At 37.4% G+C, this 24,981-nt stretch overlaps 1 protein-coding gene across 1 annotated transcript in view; it reads left to right on the plus strand.

Moving 5' to 3' along the window:
- Nucleotides 1-2,684: 2,684 nt before the first annotated feature.
- The window catches only part of ATP13A4 (ATPase 13A4), a 146,119-nt gene continuing 123,822 nt past the window's right edge, over nucleotides 2,685-24,981 (plus strand). The window contains exon 1 of the mRNA XM_082624218.1: nucleotides 2,685-2,807. Coding sequence (XP_082480344.1) covers nucleotides 2,745-2,807 — 63 coding nt within the window. The 5' untranslated portion in view covers nucleotides 2,685-2,744. The remainder of the gene's footprint in view (nucleotides 2,808-24,981) is intronic.

Consider the following 24,981-nt stretch of genomic DNA (forward strand, 5'->3'; position numbering starts at 1 on the left):
GGTCATATAGATGTAACATCCCTCACAGAGCACTTTGATTATGCCAAATGAACCTATAGTAGCCGTGTTAGCCTAGTAACTAGGATCATGGACTGGGAGAGCTGCATTGCCATGGCCAAATACTCACTCTTCACTGACTATTTATTTTCTGTGCTGGTGTTTCCATGTCTGCTAAGTGGGGAGGATCATAATACTACTGACTACAGAGGCCATTGTAAGGATTGTGAATGTATGTGTAAAATGCTCAGAATAGCGCCTGGTATATGGACATGTTCTGTAAATGTTTCCTTTTCCATGGAATCTAGCTCTGTTCTGGGTACACTCATGCTTGCGGACTCACAGTGCTGAACGAGGAAGGAGGCTGCCCACAAGCCATGTGGCTGTAGAGGCACTTGGACATTTTACCATTAGAACTTTTGGAGAGATGTGAGGAAACACTGTTTCAAAGTCCTCATTCTCCTGGACCATGCTGTTGAAATGATCTTCTATTGGTTCCCAGTTTTCATAAACCTTTTTTACGTTCCTAGGGACTGATTTTGGTATTCAAGTTTGGCTTAAATACTGTTATGGTGTAATCAGATCTGTTTAATGAGGTAAGTTCATGTGCAGTTTTCCCTGAGATTCTTAATAAATTACACACTCATCTTAACCCCACAGTGGTGCAGAAATTGCCAAGTTTATTCAGGAACCCAGCCAGAAGGAAACAGTGCAGGAATTACCAGTTATAGACAATAGAATGAAACACTTCTTTCTCACTTGCCGAGAAGCACTGGTATAGTTTTACCACTTCACATACAAACATTCCTCAATCCCCATAAGCTGAGATAAAGTGTAAAATCTTATTTTACTATTTTCTCTGCTAAATATTTAAATGACTCCTGTTAGATCTCTAAAATGTTACTTTTTTTGAGACATAATTTTTTATTGAGATATAATTCACATTCATAAAATCTACCCTTTTAAAAAGTATACAATTCAGTGAGTTTTAGTATATTCACAAAGTTTTGCTGCCATAACCACTATCTAATTCCAGAACATTTTCATCCCCCTAAAAAGAAACCTCATACTCCTCATATTTTGATCTTGTGATAAAATGGTTATTTACGTGGTTAAGTGTGCTGATAATTTTTAGAAATTCAGAGAACTGCATGTATGTATAATATAGTAATTAATATTACAAGAGGTTACTTTTTAATGTTTATCTTAGTTATACTTTACCATTTGCTCAGTGTTTTACACACACACACACACACTTTAGTCTTGGTCTTGTTAGGATTTTTCATATCAGGTTGGGAATATCAGTGCCAACATTTGTGCATAGCTTGAAGGAGAGGGAGTGGACACAGTGAAGGTAAAAATAACTCTCCTTTATTGAACACATGTTGTTTCCCAGGCACTATCCCTCATATAACAGTTTTAGGAGGTAAGTTCTATTATCATCTTTATTTTACATGTGAGCAGATGGAGGCTTCTAGAGCTTATGAAACTTGTTATCCCCAGGTGGCATAACTAGGAAAGTCCAAATGTGAACCCAGGCCCTCCAAATTCAGAGCACATGCCCTTAAACACTGTGCTCTACTGACTACTGTTAAATTAGATGTTTAGTTTAATTATAACAACAGCCCTTGATCAGAGCTGTATGATACATTTCCCCAAGCCCTCATTCAATTCCTCCAGTTACTGGATGAGAAGAGCCAGTTCTTTCAGGTTAAATGATCACATGGCAAGGGCAGCACAGATGAGCAGCTGGATTTTTTTTTTTTTTTCCCCAGAGTGGACATGGATGTGTGTTCCCCTCCACCATTCTGTGACTTCTGACAGTTATCTTAGACTTCTGTTCCAGCTCTCATAATAACTAACCACATTTTATCACACTTGTTTGCATATTTGAATCTCTACATCAGTCTGAGGGTGGCAAATATGACTTGATTTATATATGTAGTCCCTGTGCTCAAATAATGTGACTTGAATGAATGTGTGAAAAAATCAAAAAATGAGTCTAGACTCCTTAAGAGTTTAACCACCAGTATTTAGTGAGAGGAGACTACACAGAATAGCTTGGTTACACCTTTGTCTTTTTTCTGCAAGTTTCTCAAAAAAGTAAACAATTCCACATACACATTAAGTGGAATGTGTTTTGCACACAGAGGAATGCGATTTCAAATACCTTTTGAAGAGGATTAGTCACAATTTGTACCTTTGGTAGGCAAAATAAATGAGGATCCTATTAAAAGCCGATGGAATAGGGCTTTCATTAATCAAATAAATTCTGCAGCTCTGTTAGCCTCCTTCCCACCCCAGTTCCTTGTGAATAAATCTGGGAGTCCTTGTGCCTGCTCCCCACTCCTAGGAGAGGTCCTGCCAACTCTGCATTGTCCCGCTGGATTTGCAGTCAGATGTCTTCTGCTGGCAGGCACTGTGCAGGCAATGAGTTCTTTCCCTGTATGTCGGGCACAAAAAGATCAGCATGGGAGCAGCAGCCTCCTTTGGGACAGCTGCTCAGAGAGAATGCAGTTAGCCAGGAGCCTGCAGAAATTCCTCCAAGCAGAGGGTGGCTCGTAGGAGGAGTTCAGTTTGCTAAGTACTGTCATTTGCTGAAAGAAGGTGTGTGCTCCAGAAGGAGTTTTAACCTGGAGGATCATTAAGTCTTTCAGTCAGCTGGTGAGCGGCGGTGGCTGGGCAAGTTCAATTCGCCCTGGACGCATCTGCTCCAGAAGGTCAGGGAGGAGTGGAATCACTTTTCCATGGGGGACCACTTTGAGAAGGGCCAGCAAGCTTTGCTCAATGAAGGAGAAGAGAATGAGATGGTAAGATTCTAGCCACATTTCCCCTCTTTCCATTCCCACTCCCCAGCCTCCAATACTCACACGCACACACACACACTCATCCACATGCACATGCGCACACTCATACACACACACACACACTCATACACACATTCTCCTCTGTAATTTGATTCCGGCATTATGTGAGAAAAGTTAATGTTCAAGAAATCTTTCTCTCTCATAAATGTAACCTCTGACAGCAGAAATTTGCTAGGATGGAAAATATTGTATTCATTTTATCAAGAATGTTTTGAAGTAAAATTGAAAGGGAGAGAAGTACAATGCCCCTTCATGATATGTTTTTGAGATTTCTCAGTATAGCAAGTTCTGTTCAAAACGTCTAATAATTTCAGCAAATCCCTAATGTTGGGAGCAGCGTATTCCCTGATAGGAAGAAGTAGCACATCTACAGCGAAGTAGGAGGGGAGCTGGGCTTCTGACCTTCTTCTCTGCTCACATATCTGTGTTCACAAAGACTGTTGGACAGGGAAAACATATAAAATATTAACAGTTATCAGCCTACGTGCATTTCTCTTTACTTCTAGAATCTTACTTGTAGCTCCCTACATACAGATTGGTTTCAGAAAAATTTCTGGAGTTCACTGTTTCTTTTCATTTAGATGTGTTCCCATCTGAGAAACTGTAGGAAAAATCAATGATGATTCTTATGCTCTTGCTGAAATTAAAGCTGTATTTCTCAATGACAATATAATCAAGAGAGAGTTAGGAATGTGTACTTCTGTTAATAAGGCTGTTCTGCTAATTGTGTAAGCACAGACTTTTATGCCAGTAATGGTGTAATGAAAACATTAAAATGTGAAGCTCTCATTCTACAGTAACATTTTTATCTTCCTGGAATTAATATATAAATAACAAACCCCAAAGATATTTACTTAAAATGTTTTCTTGGTTAATTGCTTTAGCCCTGGCTATTAAATTCTTTGTTCCTGAACTGGTCTTTCAAGTCTAATCTGCTTACCTGTTCCTATAGCAACAACATTTTTTTGGACCTTCAAGAGTAGATGCCTTCTGCTATCAAAGCTGAAAAAATTATAAGGGAATCAAAGTCACCCAAGTTTACGTGACTTTCTTAACCCTCTCCTTACTTCTTTTGGGTTTGACCACCAAATGACAGTTGCCTTTAGGCCCTACACAAATGTCACCAGAAATGACCCTCTGACCCACGTTGGATATCATCCTTATTTCTCCAGAGTGTTTTCTCTATATTAAAAGAATTAAGAGAATTCTCTATATTAAGTTGAAAAATTGATCCTCATCTTGAATATTCTTCACCAGAAGGCAGAGTCTCCTTCTCTCTACTGGTTTTTTAAATTCTCCCTCAAATCCTCAGATGGAAACACACCTACTCTTTTCCTGCACACTCATTTCTTCTCTTCCACAGTTTGTCATTCAAGAGTCATGAAGAATCATCTACTTTCTGTCAAGGCTTTCCTAGTTCAAGGGGCACTACTACCCCTTCTTTAGCCTACGTATCCTAGTGAAGCAGTGTAGTTAATAGCTCATCTTCATAATAGCATCACCCAGTCAATGTATCAGAGTGTCAACTTAGTATTGCATGCAGCTGAAAGCCCAGTTAGGAGAGGGCCTTTGACAAGGAAAGGACACTGTGTTTTCTGGAGAGGAGTCATCTGGCTGGTAGTCTCGGTGGAGGTGCAGCAATTAGTATGCACTCTTGAGCTCTCCATCCTGCTCTGCCTGGAGAAACCTGGCCACCTGCCTGTTGCTGTGTCTGACACTCTGTCCCTTTTAAACTCATTACTCCATTCCCTTCTCCCCGAGCAGTAAGCTTCAAAAATTAGCAGGATACCTTAAATGTATGCCACATATAGTTAGAAATTTTTAGTTTACCAATAGTTTCTTGCCTACTAGCTAACTTGGTTTTCACTACACCCTGTGAGGTAGGTGCTATGCTTCCCACCTGAAAGAGGAGAAAACTGATACACTGAGAATTTGCTCATCTAAGGTTACATCAACCATGAAGACCAGGAGCCGAGACCCCACGTAGGTTAAGTTGGTAGACCTGAACATAGCCTCCTGATGCCTTCTTCAGCTTTTGCAGAGGATATAGCACTCTTAATAGGAGAACACAGTTCCTCCCTGATAAAACAAAGCTTAGATCCATCTCATCCACTTAGATTTCCCAGGATCTCTTGTTGTACATGATTTGTATTTCCTGAGTCAGTCTGTCTCGTTTGGCCTCAATGTTAATCCCTTTTAGCAAATCAAGATTGTCTAGAAATGTGTCACACCAAAGTGTTTACAGTTTCTTGCTTTCTAATATACACTCTTTGGACTTTTGCAGAAGTCATTCCTCCAATGATAGAAATCACTGCAAGTTTCAAGAGAAAACAGCATTCTAGGGTTTAGCCCTCATGTCAAATAAAGAACAGAATATTTCCATGCCTAATGATGCCTGGGACTATCTTCCACTCTAGAACTAATAAAACAGGAATGAAAGAGACACTCTAGGTGACCTGAAAGTAATATCCTTAAGTGCAATATGAGATAGGAGCCAATGGAAGAAAGAGCTTGTTAGGAGGACAAGGCAGGAAAGAGGAGAAAGTGACCTTTTGAGTAGGTTCACCCAGATGACTGCCTCTGAAAGGCCTCAAAGAGGAGACCATCTCCCAGACAACACTGTGATGGGACCAGAGACCAGGCTTTCACTAGCTTTAGGCTAGCCACTTGCCTGCTCTAGCCTCAGTTTTTGTAGCTGTAAAATGGGAGTTGTCCTTCTTACTTTACCTGTCTCACAGGGCTCTTATGAGGATCAACTAAGACAGTCTATGTGGAATTGTCTGAAGAAGTATAAAATTCTGGAGAAGCATAAGCTGAGGTCTATGCAAAGGTAGGAGGAGTGAGGGCTTCAGCAATTAACCAAATGAATGAATACTACCCTGCCCACCCATCCCCCATGAGGTCATCTCTTCTCATTAAATAATGATAAGTGAGGAATATACACTTTTATTCACAAACTATAGAGACCATTTATAAATGGAGAGGAGCTGAGTTACTTTATAACCTGCTTTGTAGTGCTTACTTTGGAAAACACCTACCAGTCTTAGGACTCAGTGTCCTTATTTGTAGAGGGAGAGTGTAAGATGGGCCGCAAGCTCAAATTCCTTTGTATTCAGATGTTGCATATTTATATTTTGAAAGGCCTTAGAAACACTGAGTGCTCAATTCCTTATACCATGACTGAATAAAGGTATGATTTAATTTATTCAAATTTTACTCACCATTATCTTTAGTTATACTCTAATGAAATCAGACTCCTTTGGGGGGAAGTGTTTTGTTACAGCTAGACTTGTTTTAAAAGTTGTGTTCACTGATTTCTTTCTTTCCTAGATTTTAGAAAATAAGAAAGAAAAAAAAACTTGAAAATTTTTTCTGATTATAAAGGTAACATATGTTTACTATAAAAATATTGAAATGACATATAAAGGTCTAAAGAATGAAGTAAATATGGTTCATGAACTTCCCACCCAGACAAGATCAATATTATTATATTGGTGACTCTCCTTCCAGACTTGTAAAAAATGCATATACAAAACATCACTTTCTAATATTTTACTACATTTTAATATTATCTCTACTCTTATGATTATTTGTATCTGTTGTATCCATATCATGGAAATACTACATAATGGTTACTGTACATAATGGTTACTGTACATAATGTTACTGTACATCTCTTCCCAACTCTGCATTCAGTGATATCACATTAGTAGCTTGAAATGAATAATGTTGGGAAGTATTTATGCCATAGAAATCAGTAAGTGCTACAGAGAACTTCTACCTGCCCCACCTGAAGGCTTGCTGTTAAATACCTACCAACACACCACAGCACATATTATTTCTTCAAGACTTCCCTTTTTACCCCCATACATGTCTGGATAGAATAAGAATATTCTGTTTGGGTATCATCCATTTATTTGCACTATGCACCATGCCAAAACAAAAGACAATCAATCACAATCTATTCTTAAAAGAATGTGCACCACCTATTTACAAATACGTATTTTTTATTTATTTATTTTTCTTTTAAAATTAGTTTCTGCTTTATAACAAAGTCAATCAGTCATACATATACATCTGTTCCCATATCCCTTCCCTCTTGTGTCTCCCTCCCTCCCACCCTCCCTATCCCACCCCTCCAGGCGGTCACAAAGCACCGAGCTGATCTCCATGTGCTATGCGGCTGCTTCCCACTAGCTATCTACCTTACGTTTGGTAGTGTATATATGTCCATGTCTCTCTCTCGCTTTGTCCCAGCTTACCCTTCCCCCTCCCCATATCCACAAGTCCATTCGCAAGTAGGTCTGTGTCTTTATTCCTGTTTTACCCCTAGGTTCTTCATGACATTTTTTTCCTTAAATTCCATATATATGTGTTAGCATACGGTATTTGTCTTTCTCTTTCTGATTTACTTCACTCTGTATGACAGACTCTAGGTCTATCCACCTCATTACAAATAGCTCAATTTCGTTTCTTTTTATGACTGAGTAATATTCCATTGTATATATGTGCCACATCTTCTTTATCCATTCATCCAATGATGGACACTTAGGTTGTTTCCATCTCCAGGCTATTGTGAATAGAGCTGCAATGAACATTTTGGTACATGTCTCTTTTTGAATTATGGTTTTCTCAGGGTATATGCCTAGTAGTGGGATTGCTGGGTCATATGGTAGTTCTATTTGTAGCTTTTTAAGGAACCTCCATACTGTTCTCCATAGAGGCTGTACCAATTCTCATTCCCACCAGCAGTGCAAGAGTGTTTTCTTTTTTCCACACCCTCTCCAGCATTTATTGTTTCTAGATTTTTTGATGATGGTCATTCTGACTGGTGTGAGATATCTCATTGTAGTTTTGATTTGCATTTCTCTAATGATTAATGATGTTGAGCATTCTTTCATGTGTTTGTTGGCAATCTGTATATCTTCTTTGGAGAAATGTCTATTTAGGTCTTCTGCCCATTTTTGGATTGGGTTGTTTGTTTTTTTGCTATTGAGCTGCATGAGCTGCTTATAAATTTTGGAGATTAATCCTTTGTCAGTTGCTTCATTTGGAAATATTTTCTCCCATTCTGAGGGTTGTCTTTTGGTCTTGTTTATGGTTTCCTTTGCTGTGCAAAAGCTTTGAAGTTTCATTAGGTCCCATTTGTTTATTTTTGTTTTTATTTCCATTTCTCTAAGAGGTGGGTCCAAAAGGATCTTGCTGTGATTTATGTCATAGAGTGTTCTGCCTATGTTTTCCTCTAAGAGTTTGATAGTGTCTGGCTTTACATTTAGGTCTTTAATCCATTTTGAGCTTATTTTCGTGTATGGTGTTAGGGAATGATCTAATCTCATACTTTTACATGTCCCTGTCCAGTTTTCCCAGCACCACTTATTGAAGAGGCTGTCCTTTCTCCACTGTACATTCCTGCCTCCTTTATCAAAGATAAGGTGACCATATGTGCGTGGGTTTATCTCTGGGCTTTCTATCCTGTTCCATTGATCTACCTTTCTGTTTTTGTGCTAGTACCACACTGTCTTGATTACTGTAGCTTTGTAGTATAGTCTGAAGTCAGGGAGCCTGATTCCTCCACCTCCATTTTTCGTTCTCAAGATTGCTTTGGCTATTCGGGGTCTTTTGTGTTTCCATACAAATTGTGAAATTTTTTGTTCTACTTCTGTGAAAAATGCCAGTGGTAGTTTGATATGGATTGCATTGAATCTGTAGATTGCTTTGGGTAGTATAGTCATTTTCACAATATTGAATCTTCCAATCCAAGAACAGGGTATATCTCTCCATCTATTTGTATCATCTTTAATTTCTTTCATCAGTGTCTTATAATTTTCTGCATACAGGTCTTTTGTCTCCTTAGGTAGGTTTATTCCTAGATATTTTATTCTTTTTGTTGCAGTGGTAAATGGGAGTGTTTTCTTGATTTCACTTTCAGATTTTTCATCATTAGTGTACAGGAATGCCAGGGATTTCTGTGCATTAATTTTGTATCCTGCTACTTTACCAAATTCATTGATTAGCTCTAGTAGTTTTCTGGTATCATCTTTAGGATTCTCTATGTATCGTATCATGTCATCTGCAAACAGTGACAGCTTTACTTCTTCTTTTCCAATTTGGATTCCTTTTATTTCCTTTTCTTCTCTGATTGCTGTGGTTAAAACTTCCAAAACTAGGTTGAATAAGAGTGGTGAGAGTGGGCAGCCTTGTCTTGTTCCTGATCTTAGTGGAAATGGTTTCAGTTTTTCACCATTGAGGACGATGCTGGCTGTGGGTTTGTCATATATGGCCTTTATTATGTTGAGGAAAGTTCCCTCTCTGCCTACTTTCTGCAGGGTTTTTATCATAAATGGGTGTTGAATTTTGTCGAAAGCTTTCTCTGCATCTATTGAGATGATCATATGGTTTTTCTCCTTCAACTTGTTAATATGGTGTATCACGTTGATTGATTTGCATATATTGAAGAATCCTTGCATTCCTGGAATAAACCCCACTTGATCATGATGTATGATCCTTTTAATGTGCTGTTGGATTCTGTTTGCTAGTATTTTGTTGAGGATTTTTGCATCTATGTTCATCAGTGATATTGGCCTGTAGTTTTCTTTCTTTGTGACATCTTTGCCTGGTTTTGGTATCAAGGTGATGGTGCCCTCGTAGAATGAGTTTGGGAGTGTTCCTCCCTCTTTTATATTTTGGAAGAGTTTGAGAAGAATGGGTGTTATCTCTTCTCTATTTACCAATACGTATTTTTTTTTAAACAAAAAATGGAGTCATTCCATTTATACTCTTTTTTAAAGCTGGCTTTTCATTACACTTAAAATATATTAGGGACATATTTTCCTTTTGATATTTACAGCTCCACATAACCATTTTAATGTTTAACTTGTGTTTGGATGGACTATGCTATACTAAGCAAATCTCTCGTGTTACTCACTTATGTCATTTCTAAACATTTTGGCTGTGATGGAAAACTTTTTGCATGTGTTTTAAAATATTAATCAGATCATTTCCTTAGGATAAAGTCCTAGAAAAAGCACTGCTGTAATAAAGGGGATGTGTGTTTTAAATTTTGATTGATACATTGCCCTACATTGCCCAAATTGCCCTCCCAAAGATTGCGGTTGTATAAAAATATACTCTGACTAGCAGTCTGTTTTTGAGAATACTTGATTTCTCTACCATACTTGCCAATGTCGAGCATTATCAGTATTTTTGATTTTGGCTCATCTGGAATGTGAAAATGATACTTTATGGCGGAATTAGTTTTCATTTCCTTAATTTGAAATTGATCACATCGCTATACGTTTCTTAGCATTTTTTCTTTACTAGAATATATTAATGCTATCACTGATGTTATATCAACCAGTAGACTGGGTAACTAAAAACTAGTGAATGTGGAAAAGCAAGAGAAACTCTTTTTGAACTTCCAAGTCATTTGTGGGAACAGCAAGAAGTTAGTGCCACGGGCACATAATATAGCAGCAGGGTGGTGTGTGGCCTTCGCCACTTTGGAAGTCCTGTTGCGCCTTCAGCGTGAGCTAGGGGCATCTGTCTTCTGCAATTATTTGGCTCATTTTGATAGCTGATGTTGGCCTTTTCTTCCCTAACACCAGGGAGCAAAAGCACCTCCCCCCACCTCAATAGCTACTTATTTATTATGCTCCATGAGCACCTCCGAGTTGGTTGCCAATGTTAACTAGTGAACCCACAGATCTCATAGTGGAGGAATTGTGTTCGGACTGAGACATTTTGTCAGTTGAAATGTTCAGGAAGCTGGGCCACTGGCCAAGTCTAGGGTCTTTATTCTTGATTCATTGCTGCAGAACTCCCATGAAGTCAACTCATCTTTGATTGAAACTCTTGAAAAGTGCGATTTAATGGCTTCTTGAGAAGAGGGGTCCTGCTTGTTTCACCTTTCTATGGCCTCCTTCTCCCCTTTCCCACTCCCCCCCCCCCGAATTTAGCACAGTTCTTGGCACAAATACTCAGGGCATATCTGATGGCACAATTGCAGGCCCCATTAACCTGCAATTTTGCATTCTGAGAAGAACAGGGAGGTAGCAAGGCTCAAAGGCTGCAACAGTTTGAGAAATTTAAAGAGAAACCTAGGAAATTTTATGTTATTTATTGGGGATTGTCAATCATCTTGTGAATTTATCAATTGGCTGCTATCTCCCTCAGGCATAAAGAAAGCTTATTCTTCAGAGTTAATTAGCCATGCTACACTATTTTTCTGTGAGATACCTTATTCTACCTTTTCATCTGTTCACGTATAAACTCAACAAATATTTACCAAACCCTTACTCGGTGCCAGGAGTCCTCTGTGCTAACCAAAGAGGGTTTCGAGTGAATAGCAAACAGTTTCTGTTTTCAAGGATTTCACAGTAGAGTCGGCAGGACCGAGTATGTAATTTGTGGGGTCCAGTGCAAAATGAAAATGAGGTGTCCCTGGTTCAAGAATTATTAAGAACTTCAAGATCACTGTAGCAGAACATCCTTCCAAAAGCAGGGCCTTGTGTGACTGCACAAGACACATGCTCATGAAGCTGTCCTACAACTGGGGGGACCAGGGATGCAAATGTAATGAAAGTGTGCTGAAATAGGTATCATTGTGGGACTTATGCATACAGAGCTGTGGGAGCACAGAAGAAGTAGCAACTCTGTCAAAGAACACTCCAAGGGGGAAGATGGCATTTAATTTCCCTGGAGGGGTAGGTGAAGGCCAGCCTTTGAAGGACTGTATAAGACATCCTAATGAGTACACATTTTATCTTTTCCAATGATTCCCAAACATTGGCCCATGAAAAAACCGTACCAGAATCAAGTTGGGGAGTACAAAAAAATAGATTCCTAGGCCCCCATTCCAGGCCTACTAAATTAGAATCTTTGACGGTTGAGTTGGACTTGGTCAGAAAGATGTGATGTCAACCTGATGAATGCAATGGGGAAGCTACTGAAAAATTTGAAACAGGGAATGATATGGTAGGATTTGCCTTTCCAAAGGATGTTACATCAGGGGATGAGGAAGTTTGGTTGGAGGAGCAAGACAAGGAAGGAGTGTTTGAAAGAGTCCAGGTGAGAGATTCAGGATGCTGAGTGGAGACTGGATTTAAGAGATATTTAAAAATTAGAACTAAAAAGACTTCATGACCCATAGACTGTGGCATAAGAGAGAAGGGGTGAACAGGATGAGTAATTATTAAGGAAGTCTTTAAGGTTCCTACTTTGTCCAATGGGAGAGGATGATGCTACCACTTAATCCCATAGGGAAAAGTAGGAACAGGTTGGGAGCAGGGATGGCAATAGTCACAGCAAATACTTATATGGCGGTTGATTTGGACTAAGAACTTTACATATAGTAACTTATTTAACCCTCTCAACAACCCTAGGAGGGATGAACATCTCTCTTCTACAAATGAGGAAACTGAGGCACAGAGAGATTAAATGACATGCACAGGTTCATCTGGCTAAGTAAATGGAAGGCTATAGCCTAAGTTTGTGCTTTAAACATGATAATTTACTGCCTCTTGGTTTTGCTTAATTTTGGATGCACTACTTCAGTTGTTAATGGTTGCGAAACACCAGGGCATAATCGAAAGAAACACAACATTAAGAGTCTGGAGACCAGCACTGTGGTGTTGGCCCTGCCATTATTAAAGTAGATCATGGTCACCTCTCTTTGATTTCACCTCATTTACAAGATGGAGATAATAATACCTTACTTGTTTGAGCCAGAGACCAATGCAGATGGTTTCTTGATGTACTCTCCAGCACACATACAAAATATGGTTTAAAAAGTTTGAAAACAGGTGGATAAAATATCTGTGAAACATCTTAAGAAATTTAAGTGATACTCTTGATTTTTTCAAAGTGCTGTGAGATTTTTTTAGTCATGGAAAGGTGAACATATCTGGAGACATTACATTAAGTGGGAGATGGAAATTTATGGCAGTTGCTGTATGAATTACTCAATGAATAAAGGAATAAGGAGTAAATCTATTCATAAATAATTAACCAGTGCTAAACCCTACAGCTCCCTCAGGCCCACAGAAGACATGGAGCACAGGAACTTGGCCTTCAAAAGAATTGGTGATTTGGTGATATGTCCAGAGGAAATTCATTCCTGGGCACCAGTTTCAAGACTCTGTGACTATTTCAAAGCCTCTTGAAGACTAGCCAGAGTGAGACCATCTATCTAAATGGGCTACAGCTATTTCTAGATGCCCATCATGTAAACCTTGGTGAGTTGCCTGAAACCACAGCTGGGTAGAGTTGGAAGGCAGCTCAGAACATCGTCTCCTCAAATCCATCCTCACCCTGAGGCTACTTTTATGTACAATGAGCACAGTTATGCCCTAGATGCCCCCTCAGAAAAAGAACAGAAGGAGGCCCAAATGTACTGGGTGATTTCCAGAGAAATATTATGTCCCTCAGGCCAGAACATTTTCTGATTTTATTTTATTTATTTTTTTTTTCACTTTCTGATTTTAGTGGTTGCACACACAGGGCTCTGGCTGAGACTATAATCACCATAGTATTTCCAGAATCTTCTTGGGGGAACCATGGCTGCAGGATTTTGAATCTCTAGCACTCCAGTCTCAGGATCAGTACAAAGAAGATAATATTGTGAGGAAAGGTCAAGTTTTGAGGCCAGGTCAAAAACAAAAGCATCCAAGAATGCAGTTTGGGTAGATAAGTGGCTCCTTCTACTTGCTTTTAATGGAAGAATAAGGTTGAATTTTATGGCATACATTTACCTTCAAGTTTTCTCTCCTTCAGCTTGGAATCACCAAGCATGATAAGGATCTTTCAGCTTGGAGGCCACGTCACCCTGTGCAGGTCTTTCCTTTAGTCAATTCCAAGAGACAATTTTTTACTTTCCATTGTCTTTCATCACCAAAATGTGGTCTTCTTGCTCTTCCCAGAATATATTATATACTTTCTCTGCCAGGGTGATATCTTCACCCTAATATCTGGCCATCAGAGCCCTGCCCCTCCATCAGAACTCATCTCAAATCTGACTTTCTTCTTTAAGCCATCTGGGAGCCCCTGGGTCACACTTGGTCCCTTCCTTGTCTGGAGTGGATATGAATGCTTACTATAGCAATTTTCACTGGGTTCTGTAGTAGAGTGATGTGTTTATCTTTCTCCCCCAACAGACTGCGAGTTAGTAGGGGCGGGTACTGCATCTTATATCATGTCTGTATTTCACACATAACATCGAAGTTACTTAATATATTTCTGATAAGATAGACTGAAGATTTTATGCAAATATTACAAGAGTTTTTCTCTTCTTTCCTGACTCAATTGAGTTGTTAATCTGAATTTTAGAAAAACGAGTACTGAGAAATTATATAATCTGTCCAAACATGAAACCTGAGAAGCAGCAAACACAGATCTTGAACCTTGGCAGGTGGCTTCCAGATCTCCTGCTCTAACTCCAGTAGTTTCCTGGCTACTATTACTGCTACCGCCCCCACTAATACCACTATCTCTACTACTACTATCACTGCCCACGACTATCACGGCTACCACTACTACCACCACCACGACTACAGCTACGAAATAAGCCCAACACAGTGCGTATTAGTTTAGCAGCTATGTTATACTTAGGGCTCATTTTGAGTTTGTGAGAAGCAAAGCCTCCGGGTCTCTTTTGTAAAAGTCATAGCTTTCTGATCTTTTGGGCATAAAAGTGAACAGGGGACAGGTACTGGAATCAGGTCACCCCGATTCCCCTTCAGTTTTCAGCCATCCATGCCTGCCTGCATTACAGAAATGGTCTCTCTTTATGCTCTTGTCCCTCCACCAGTGTGTCCTCCTTGGCTTGTTACTCAGTGCTAGGCTTCTAGTAGGGGCAGAGAAGGTAATCCTAGCCAGTCCTTTTGTGTTTGGGCTTCAGGGAGTGGTGCTTTGTCAATACTCCTGTTCATCCTCTACATGGTAGCCACCTCTGTCTTCTATCTGTCAGGGGTCTGAGATGGGAGTTTCCTGCCCCTCCGATCACAGTTTCTTGAGCATGATTTTGTAGAATCCTGGTTTCAGGATGGTAAGTGGGAGAGGATTTTTGCTTCCGTTCTTCATCCAGCACCAATGGAGTTTTGCTTGTGTCAGAGAGGATTTCCTACTTGGAAGTAACTGACCTTTGTCAAATTGGTCATACAGTACTGGTTTTAGTCCCAAACTTCACATGCGGCCTTCTGATAACTCCAGGATTACATATCTCCAGATACTAAACCAGTGGAAAAAACAATTTGCCTTGCTTTCAATAGTCTCAGTAAAATAGATGAGCAAAAAAGACTCATCTTTTCCTCACTGGCTCTGATTGGATCATCTCCCCTTTTCAAATTTATTAGTGTGGACAGGAGAATACCATGGTCTTAGTCACATGCCCGGTCCTAGAGATGGGGTCAGAGTCAACTCTGCATAAAGCACATCAGCAGAGGCTGGTGAAAGGAGTGGTTTGACAGAAGAAAATTGGGGTATTGGATGCTATTACCTGGAGTGAAATAAATGGGGATTTGGTAATCTAGACAAAAAAATACAAATGGACAAACAGAATTTCCAATCTGATAGTCAATAAATAATAGGTTAGCTGAACTGAACAAATAATGTTTAAAGTGGTTGTGTCACCCCGTGATTTTTTTTTTGCCTCAGAGAATATAAAATATAGAGCTTTGCTGAAGTATTTTAGATATCTGTGAAGAGGTAGAAAAGAGCTTTTAAAAATATATGTTCATTTATATTTTTAAAAATTATTTAAATAATTTTTATTTAAATTAATTTTTTTTAGTATAGTTGATTTACAATACTGTATTAGTCTCAGGTGTACAACAAAGTAATTCGGTTCTCTCTCTCTCTCTCTCTCTCTCTGTATATATATCTTTTTTTCCCCAATTCTTTCCTTTATAGATTGTTACAATATATTGAATACAGTTCCCTGTACTGTACAGTAAATCCTTGCTATTTATTTTACATATGGTAGTGTGTATCTGTTAATCCCATACTCCTAATTTATCTCCCTTTCCCCTTTGGTAACTATGTTTGTTTTCTATGTCTGTGATTCTGTTTCTGTTTTGTAAATAAGTTCATTTTTATTATTTTTTAGATTCCACATATGAGTGGTATCATATAATATTTGTCTTTGTTTGACTTACTTCAATTAGTATGATAATCTCTAGGTCCATCCATGTTGCTATTTTTCTGATTTTAAAAGTTCATTGAATCGTATTTACTTATTACAAAACAGAAACAGACTCACAGATGTAGAGAACGAACTTATGGTTACCAGGGGGAAGGGTGAGAGGAAGAGAGAGATTGGGAGTTTGGGATTGACATGTACACACTGCTATATTTAAAATAGATAAGTAACATGGACCTACTGTATAGCTCAGGGAACTCTGCTCAATATTTTGTAATAACCTAAATGGGAAAAGAATTTGAAAAAGAATAGGTACATGTATATGTATAACTGAATCACTTTGCTGTACACCTGAAGCTAACAACATTGTTAATCAACTATGCCCCAGTATAAAATAAAAAATGAAGTAAAATAAAATAATTTTGGTTATTAAAAAAGTTCATTTAATCATATTCAATGATTAAAATATGCACAATATAGAAGTAAAAGAAGAATCACAATGATGTCATCACTCAAGGCAAATATCACGAGTATTTTATTTTATACTTTTATATATCAGTCTTTTTTTGTTTGTGCTTCACCTTTTTTACAATTAAATTTGAAATCATACTGCATAATTTTATGTTGTTTCCCTTCACTTAATATTAGTACATATACATTTTCCTCATGTTATTAAAAATACTTAATCATTAATTTAATGGCTATATAATATTATTTAATGATTACCAGATTCTTATATACATGGGTAGCTTTCTATTACTACTACTAATAATATTGTAGTGAATATCTACAATATAAATATAAATCTTGCATATAAATGCATATAAATCTTGTCTGTGTTTTGTATAAGTTAGAGTGATATTTTTAAAGACAGTCTTTCCTAGTTGCTAAAATCATACCCTTCAGGGGGGTCTGTGCATTTGTAAAGTCAGATTGGCTTTCAAAACCCCTCTCAGGAGTAGAGATCTAGACTCACGTGGAACTGCAAGAAGGGATATGATTTTGATGCTCAGAAATGCCATGTTTCCCATTCTCCATCCCAGAAAACTATGAAGAGGAACTGTGTAATAGAAAGTTGTGAAGCTTCTATTTATTTAAAGGCTTTTCAGTCAAAAGGCATCATGTGCATATAAAGGATCAGTTCTGAACACAGCAGCCCCATGTTGCAGAGGTGAATGAGTCTATAGCAATAGACTAGGGAGGCTTCATATTTCATTTCAGGAAAGTTTTCTATGTAGCTTCCCCCTGCTGTTTCTACCCTAGGAGGAATAAATAAAAGATAGAATTCCTATTATCTTGGTATCAAATTCTATCCCCTGTGGTCACAGCTATAGTATCTGTTCTTTAATAAAGGTCTGATTATGGGGCTTTCACACTATAGGGAGAAAAGCCCAATCATCTTCTTTCTGAACTTTTACACAAGATCACAGAGCAGGAAAAAAATTATTTTTGAGTTTTACATCATTGAAATAATTGCCTACAAAGGGTCCCTATATAAATTAATTGGCCAATTGAAAGTAGCAAAAGATATGCAAATAAAAGTAGAATATTTTATTACCCCAAGGAAGATATACTTTTCTACTTAATATTTCATAGCGTATTGATCAACTATTCACTGCTATATCTCCAATGCTTAGAAAAATGCCTTGCACAAAGTAAGTGCACAATATATATTTTTGGAATAAATAAATGAATGAATGAATGATGGATGAATGTAGCTAGTTACAATTACATTTCAAAATTATATGAAACAGCATACAAATTGAAAGGTAAATAAGGATTAGAATTGAGAGAAATAGATGCCTAGTTTACTACACTTCATTTCACCTCAGATTCATTCCACAGAATCAGGGTCTCAGGCCAAAAGCTTCTTCAAAGTTTATCTGACCTTCTCCTGCCCCTTACCTCACCCATCTAACCTTTCCTTAAATGCCCTCAGATAAGGAAACTCAGCATAAGATAAATCATTTCCTTGTAAGACAGAGCAGACAATTTAAAAAACTCTACTTTATGTTGAACTGAAATATAGTTCTATTAACCTGAATTCATTAGTCTTACTTTTTTTGCCTTTTGGGGCTACCTGTCAAAAATCAGCTTCCATTTCTACAAGTCAGGCATTTAAAAATTGTTCTTGTATGTCCTTCAGTCCCACCCCTCCAGGTATCTTTTCTCCAATTTGAAGAGTTCCTTCAATCACTCTTCATGTGTCATAGTTCTTCAAAATTTACTTCAGAAAATCTTGGAATGATAATTTAAAGAAGCTACCTTCTCTTAGTGTAATTCTCTTTTTGAAATCCACAGAGATTCTGGGATAAAGGGGCATCTACCAGGAGGAACACAAAAGTGCCACTTACTGTGTCACCAAGGTTGTTGACAATAAGGAGTTCAGACCTTTCTGTTCAGAACCAGACAGGTCTTAGATCAGTCTGATTCTGTTACCAAACTCAGGTTTGGCAGCTCGCCGCTTGAAAAATCAATACTCAAGAGACAATTGTTGGTTGGAAAGGAAAGGTTGCTTTAATGAGGACTGGCAACCAGGGGAGAAGTTTGACTCATGCTCCAAAACCAACTCTGAAGATTCTGCTAGCTCATGAAAAGTGTTAAGGGAAAAGGGGGAAATAATCTCCGTTAACCATTAACGGAGGGGGTGAGATTTTTTGTCATGTTTCCATTCTATGCAGATTTGCTGACCTCTCCTGATCTTCCTTTGGATGCTATCTTGCCCGCTTAATCCACCTACAAATTTGCTAAGGGGTATGCTGGGGGTAAAGAGTCAGTCATTCTTTAACTACATAATTCTTCATTCTTACTCCTTTTAATCTGGGAAAGAAATCAACAAGTTAGACAAGGCATTGTGTACATTCAGTAGAGCATAAGACAGGAGTTAGGTTAAATGTTACTTAGTGATCTCATAAGGTCTGAGGGAAACAGAGATGGACAAACAGAAAAGGGGCAAAAGAGCTGCTTACAATTCTTGCCTAATAATTGTAATAGTCGTAGTTATTGACTACTTACTAGGACCTATGTCCTTTGATAAGCACTTTTCATGTGATGCTTCATTTAAAATTTATAATAACCCCATTAGGTAGGTACTGTCATTGCAGGTGCACACATTAAATGCTTCTGTTGTTCTTCTATGGCAGGTGTCTGCATACTACAGATTGTGGGTGAAATCTGGCCCACTGATTGTTTTGTAAATAAAGATTTGTTGGAAAACAGATCCTTCATTTGTTTACAGATTGTCTCTAGTTGCTTCTGCACTACAACAGCAGAACTGAATAGTTGTGAGAGAGACTGTATAGCCTACAAACCTGAAAATGTTTTTTATCTGGTACTTTACAGAAAACATTGACTTGTTCTTTTCCTTTCCTTTCTGGTCTCATTCTTTTTTAAAAAAACTTTTACTTTATTGCTATAATAAAATGTTACTTGTTAAGATTGTCCACATTTTCTTTATCCACCAGCGCTCATTGAGTAGAGCTCTGAAAGGACTGGGGCTGGGTGGTGTTTAACAGTTTGGACAGGCTGTCAGTGAGGGCAGTAGATATTTACAAACTGCCATGGTGGAAAGGGCCTGTTTAGAAGCCTGGGCTCTTTCTAGCATGAATTATTCCATTAACCATTGATTTTGTGTGAGGAATTTCCCTTGTCGGGCTTCTGTTTCTTCCATCTCTAAATAGATATAGATCTGTAGGATCTGTCTGATTTAGTTTCATACCTGTGCTCATTTTGAGGTTGCCCAGATCTGTAAGAAGCTTTGCCTGCTAGACACAGTGCACCTATTTATCAGCAAGAGCCTAATGGATCCTTAGACCCCTCAAATCATGGAATTTCAGGTATAGAAAGTCACTCAGAAATAATCTAGTCTGACACATTCATTTTTTTGTCTTTTTTTTTTTTTTGTAAAGGTAATTGTAGATTCACATGCTGTTGTAAGAAATAATACAGAGAGATTCTGTGTACCCATTGGTAACATCTTGTAAAACTATAGTACAATCTCACAATCAGGAAATTGACATGGATACGATCAAGGTACAGAACATTTCCATTACCACAAGGATACTTTATTTGCCTTTTCATAGCCACATCCATTTCCTTCTTGTCTGCACTCCCTCCTTAAGTTCTGGCAACCACCAATCTGTTCTCTATTTCAATGATTTCATCATTTCAAGACTGTTATATAAACATAGTCATACAGTATGTAAACTTTGAGATTGAATTTTTTATTCAGTGTAATTTCCTGAGATTGATCCAGGTTGTTGTGTATATTAAGAATTCATTCTTTTTTATTGCTAAGTAGTGTTCCATGGTATTCCATGGCGCCATGTTTTATTTAACCATTCATCCATTAAAGGTCATCTGAGTTGTTTCCAGTATTTGGCTATCATGAATAAAGCTGCTATAAACATTTGTGTATAGGTTTTTGTGTGAATGTAATTTTTCATTTCTTGGGAATAAATGTTCAGGAGAGCAATTACTGGGTTGTATGGAAGTTACATATTTAGTTTTTAAAGAAAGTACCAAATTGTTTTCCAGATTGGCTGTACCATTTTACATTCCCATCAGCAATGTCTGAATGATTCAGGTTCTTTACATTCTCACCAGCATTTACCATTGTCGCTATTTTAAATTTTAACCATTTTGATAGGTATGTAGTGATATTTCGCTCTGGTTTTAGTTTGCATTTCCCTAATGGCTATTGATTTTGAACATCTTTTTGTGTGCTTGTTAGCCATCTACATCTTCATGTCTTTTGTCAGTTGTCTAGTTGAATTGTATTTTTTTTTTACTGTTGAGTTTTGAAAGTTCTTTATACATTCCGGCTACCAGTCCTTTGTTAGATGTATGGCTTGCAAATATTTTCACTCAGTCAATAGATTTTCTTTTCCTCCTCTTAAAAGGCAAAAATTTTCACAAGCAAATGTTTAAAGAATTCCAAGTTATCATTTTTTTCCTTTTATGGACTGTGATTTTGAAGTCAAGTCTAAGAACTCTTTGTGCAGCCACAAGCCCCAATATTTTTTCCTGTTTTTGGCCTTAAAGTTTTATGTTTTATATTTAAGTGTGCAATCCATTGAGAGTTAATTTTTGTATAAGGTATGAGACTTAGGTTGAGGGTCATTTTTTGCCTATGGATGTGCAATTGCTCCTGTACCATTTGTTAAAAAGGCTAATTTTTCTCCACTAAATCACTTGTGCACATTTGTCAAAAATCAGCTGGGCATATTTTTATAGGTCTATTTCTTGGTTTCTATTCTGTTCTGCTGAGCTATGTGTCAATGCTACACAGTCTTGATTAAGGTAGCTATATAATAAGTCTTGAAATCAGGTAGACTTGTTGCTCCTACTTCATTTGTATTTTTCAAAATTGTTTTAGCTATTATAGTTCATTTGCTTTTCCATATTCCAAATTTTATAATAATCTTGTTTATATCTACAAAAAATCTTACTGAGATTTTCATAGAAATTATATTAAACCCATATATTAATTTGTAGAGAATTAAAATGTTCACTCTGTTGAGTTTTCCAAACCATCAACATGGCGTGTCTCTCCATTTATTTAGATCTTCTTTAGTTTATTTCATTAGCATTTTGTAGCTTTCAATATACGAGTCCTGTACATATTTTGTTATATTTACATCTAAATATTTCATTTTTTGAGTGACGGTAAATCATCTTGCATTTTTAGTTTTGGTATTCACATGTTCATTACTGGGATACAGAAATACAATTGCTTTCTGTATGTTTATCTTGTACCTTGTGACTGCGGTGAACTCATTTATTAGTTCCAAGAGTCTAAGAGGTTTTCTGTTTGTAGATTTCTTGGGATTTTCTATAATAGAAATCATGCCATATGCAAGTAGAAACAATTTTATTTCTGTATGCTGTTTATTTATTTTTTCTTGTCTAACTACAACTCCAGTAATGTGTTTGAATAAAAGTGGTGAGAATAGACACCTTGTCTTGCTCCTGATCTTATGGGGAAAACATTCAGTCTGTCATCATTAGATATAATGTTAACTGTATGTTTTTAAAGATGTTTTTTGTCAAGTTGAGGAAGTTCCCGTTTTTTTTTTTAGAAGTTCCCTTTTATTCCTATTTCTCTGAGAGTTTTCACCATGAATGGCTGTGAAATTTTGTCAGATGTATTTTCTGTATTGATTGATATGATTGTGTTTTTGTTTTGTTTTGTTTTTTTGTTTTTTTTACTCGGTTAACATGATGGATTACACTGATCGATTTATGAATGTTGAAGTAGTCTTGTATCCCTTGAATACACCACTTGATAATGGTGCATAATTCTTTTAGCATATTGCAGAATTCTATTTGTTAGTACTTCATTTAGAACATCTGCTTCTATACTCCTAAGGGATATTGGTCACAGTTTGATTGCTTTCTTTTTCCTTTCTTCCTTTCTTTTTCTAATACTGTCTAGTTTTGTTATCAGGGTAACATTAACTTCATAAAATGAATTAGGGAATGTTTCATCCTTTTTTATTTTCTGGAAGAAATTGTGAAGGATTGATATTAATTCTTCTTTAAATGTTTAGTGAATTTTTCAGTGAAACCACCTGGACTTAGGGATTTCTTTTTTTGGCTGCACCATGAGGCTTGCTGGATCTTCCCCAACCAGGGATTGAACCTGGGCCAGGGCAGTGAAAGCCCAGAATCCTAATGATCAGGCAACCGGGGAACTCCCAGGGATTTCTTTTTTAGAAATTTCAAAAGTATAGATTCAATTTTCTTGATAGTTCCAGGGTTATTTAAATTATCTATTATTCTTCTAATGATATGAATAATAAGATCTTTTTTAATAGTTTCACCAGTTTTATGGTTTTATTTTTTAAAGACTATTTTCTTTTTGTAGTTCAGTTTGGGCAATTTTTATTATTCTATCTTTCATTTCACTGATTATTTCTTTTCCCTCCATTCTACTGTTGAGTCCATTCATTGAAGTTTTTTTGTTTTTGTTTTTGTTTTTAATTTCAGGCACTGTATTATTCAGTTCTAAAGTTTCCATTTTGTTCTACTTTGATCTTCTATTTCTTGTTGAGATATTCTCTTTTTTTCATTTTTTTTGGTGCGACTGTAGTTGGTCCTCAAAGTATTTTTACAATGGCTGATTTAAAATCTTTATGAGATCATGCTAACATGTCTGTTATCTTGGCGTTGTCATCTGTTGATTCTGTTCTTCATTCAGTTTGAGATCTTCTTCTTTTTGGTATGACTTTAAAAAAATTGAAAACTGGACATTTCAGGTATTATGTTATGAGACTCTGGATCTTATTTAAAACTTATACCTTAGTTGGCTTCTGTTGCCACTGTTCCAGCAGAGGAAGAGTAGGGCATGACCTCATTACTGCCAGTTGGTGGGGAAAGTCCAGGTAACCTACTCAATCACCATTGACACTTGAGGTGGGGGAAGCTCCTCATTATTGTTGGTTGAGGGTGGAAGTTTCAGCACCACTAGGCTTCCAGTGATAACTCTCTGGCTTGGAGAATTAGAAGTGCCTCACTGCTCCTCCTCACATGACCTCCACTGATGCTGCAGGAGGGGATGTTACGACTGCTAGGGGGTAGTAAAAAACCTTGCTCTCCTTGGGCTTCCTCTGACAACACCCTAGCATGGACGAGGAGGAGGAGGAGAGGAGCTTTGTTACTGCTGGTTGGGAGTGGTGGTCTAGGCTTCATATAGTTTCCACTGATACCACAGGGAAAAGGGTGCTTGCTATTACTTGGTGGGAATGAAAGTCTTGGCTCCTTATGCAGCCTTATCTAACATCATTCCCGCCGGGGTTGAGGTTCTGCCTTACAATATGTGGAGAAGAGCAGTCTAGACTCCCCACTTGGCCTTTGCTGGTGTAGGTGGGGTGGGGCCACAGTTTTTTTTGTGTGTGTGAACTTTGGATCCTTTCCTGGTCATTTGGCTAGAGAGATCAGGCTTTTGGGGTGTGTGTGTGTGTGTGTGTGTGTGTGTGTGTGTGTCTTTTTCCATTGCCAGCTTCTTTTGATCCAAGTCATAGATGAGGCAAAGAGAAAACCCAGAGAACTCACTACTGAGTCATTGTTTCCTTGGTTCCCAAGTTCTGTAGTCGATCTGCCTTCTCTCCACCATTCAACCTTCTTATGTTTGTTTTCTACATAACGTTCACGGATTTTAGTTGAACTTATTGGGAGGAAAAAGTAAGTCTACTCCATGTTTCCAGAAGTAAAATACTCAGTTACTTTTAAAGATAATATTACTTTCTGACTTTATTTTAAAATATATTTTATTCTACTTTATAAAATTTTGAAAGCACAGAAAAATATAACGAAATATGACAAACATCACTGTGGTTCTATCATTGTTAACATTTGATATATTTTTGGCTAACTTTTTTTTCTACAAATTTTCTTCAACATTATCGGACTCAACCCATAAATGCCTTTGTTCATTTAACACATGATACATTTTCCCTATTTCATAAAAAATTTATTGTAAATTTCAACTTGATGACTGAATAACATTCTATTTTGTGGAGGTGTCATATTTACTTAACTGTTCTCCAAATGTCAGACAGTTAAGTTCTTTCTGGTGCGTGTGCATGTTTTCCTCTTGTGTATAAAAACGTAGAATTTTAGCTTTTCATTTCAGATTATTTCCTTATGATGAATTCCTAGAAATAATAATTATATTACTGCAACAAAAATTAGGAACACTTTTAAGACTCGATAAATTTACTGAATCGCTTTTTAGAAAGGTTGTGCCACTTTATGAAGGATCCTACCAACTTTATAAAAAAATGCCCTTGTAACTCTTTTGAGTCAGTTTTCAACACTTGCCAAAGATCTTGGCCAATTTTAGTAAAAATGGCATTTTGTTTTAAATTTTCCCTCCAACCTTATTCAAGATCAAAGTTCAATGCAACTAAATTTGTTGGGGGCCGATTATCTGTAGGTTCATATATTGGATGCCAAAATGTCAAGGTCAATACAATGATGAAA

The sequence above is a fragment of the Mesoplodon mirus genome (assembly GCF_964341445.2).
Source record: "Mesoplodon mirus genome assembly, chromosome: 6".
NCBI classification, from domain to species: domain Eukaryota; kingdom Metazoa; phylum Chordata; class Mammalia; order Artiodactyla; family Ziphiidae; genus Mesoplodon; species Mesoplodon mirus.